Raw genomic sequence first — 1,336 nt, forward strand, 5'->3', positions numbered from 1 at the left:
TTATTTATTTATTTATTTTTGAGACAAGAACCTTGCTGTGTCGCCAGGCTGGAGTGCAGTGGCAAGAGCTTGGCTCACTGCAACCTCCATCTACCCGGTTCAAGCAATTCTTCTGCCTCAGTCTCTCGAGTAGCTGGGATTACAGGCATGAGCCACCACGCCTGGCTAATTTTTGTATTTTTAGTGGCGATGGGGTTTCACCATGTTGGCCAGGCTGGCCTCGAACTCCTGACCTCAGGTAATCTGCCCGCCTCGGCCTCCCAAAGTGCTGGGATTACAGGCATGAGCCACCATGCCTGACCAAGAACTCACTCACTATCAGAAGAACAACAAGGGGCAGATCCACCCCCATGATCCAGTCGCCTCCAGCTAGGCCCTTCCCGCAGTACATAGGGATTACAATTTGAGATGAGATTTGGGTGGGGACACAGAGCCAAACCATATCGGCATCATTTTAATGTCTTAATCTTTATTATTCATAAAAGATATCAACAGGTTTTCTTATGAAAACTAAAGCACCAAGGAGTTTTTGACAGAAATACTGTGGTTTGCTTTTCTCTTTTGTTTTATTCTATTTTAGGATTGTGAATTTTTAAATTAATTTGATTTTAGTGTACAACTTCGTTTCTTTGGTGTTACAGGAATTCCTTACAGTGAACACAGCAGCTACCTAGAAATGAAGCGCTTTGTCCAGTGGCTGAAGCCCCAGAAAATCATACCTACCGTAAATGTTGGCACCTGGAAATCTAGGAACACAATGGAGAAATATTTTAGAGAGTGGAAATCGGAAGCCGGATATTGATGATACCTCCAAGTATTCAGTAGTAGTTGTAGCTTGGATGTAGCTTGTTAGTAGTTAAATCTATAGAGAGATGAACTGCACTTTGTGTGGAAAAACCTCAGTAAGATTATTCAGATAGTTTACTTTCTCATTTATGTTTGAACAACATGTTCATGGTGCTGAATGCCTCTCAGTGTCATCAAGGATAACTGAAACTGGGTCTCCCTGGGACCCTTAATTTCTTGTCCCCTGCCCTCCATGGGCAGTTATATTCTGCATCAAGCCTTGGAAGAGGAAGCAGAGGCAGATTCAGAGACCAGGGATTAATGATAATTAATAAACTAGATGGAAGTATTATATATATAAGTAATTATGTATCTTTAAAATTATGAGATGAAACTTTTATATGACATGCATACCTAAATAAAATTAATATAAAATTTGTTCTAGTGTCTTTTGGTTTTTTTGTTTTGTTTTTAGTAGACTTTATTATTTCTTTATCTATTTATTTTTGAGATGGAGCCTCGCACTGTCACCTGGGCTATAGTGCAGTGG

At 40.2% G+C, this 1,336-nt stretch overlaps 1 protein-coding gene across 1 annotated transcript in view; it reads left to right on the top strand.

The window, feature by feature from the left end:
• DCLRE1A (DNA cross-link repair 1A) overlaps window positions 1–1,225 on the top strand; it is a 23,359-nt gene extending 22,134 nt beyond the window's left edge. The window contains 2 exon segments of the mRNA XM_011967503.1: window positions 24–58; window positions 581–1,225. Of these exon segments, the coding sequence (XP_011822893.1) occupies window positions 24–58; window positions 581–802 (257 nt within the window). The 3' untranslated portion in view covers window positions 803–1,225.
• The last annotated feature ends 111 nt before the right edge of the window (window positions 1,226–1,336 follow it).

Source organism: Mandrillus leucophaeus, unplaced genomic scaffold (genome assembly GCF_000951045.1).
Source record: "Mandrillus leucophaeus isolate KB7577 unplaced genomic scaffold, Mleu.le_1.0 Scaffold80, whole genome shotgun sequence".
In the NCBI taxonomy this organism is placed as follows: Eukaryota; Metazoa; Chordata; class Mammalia; order Primates; family Cercopithecidae; genus Mandrillus; species Mandrillus leucophaeus.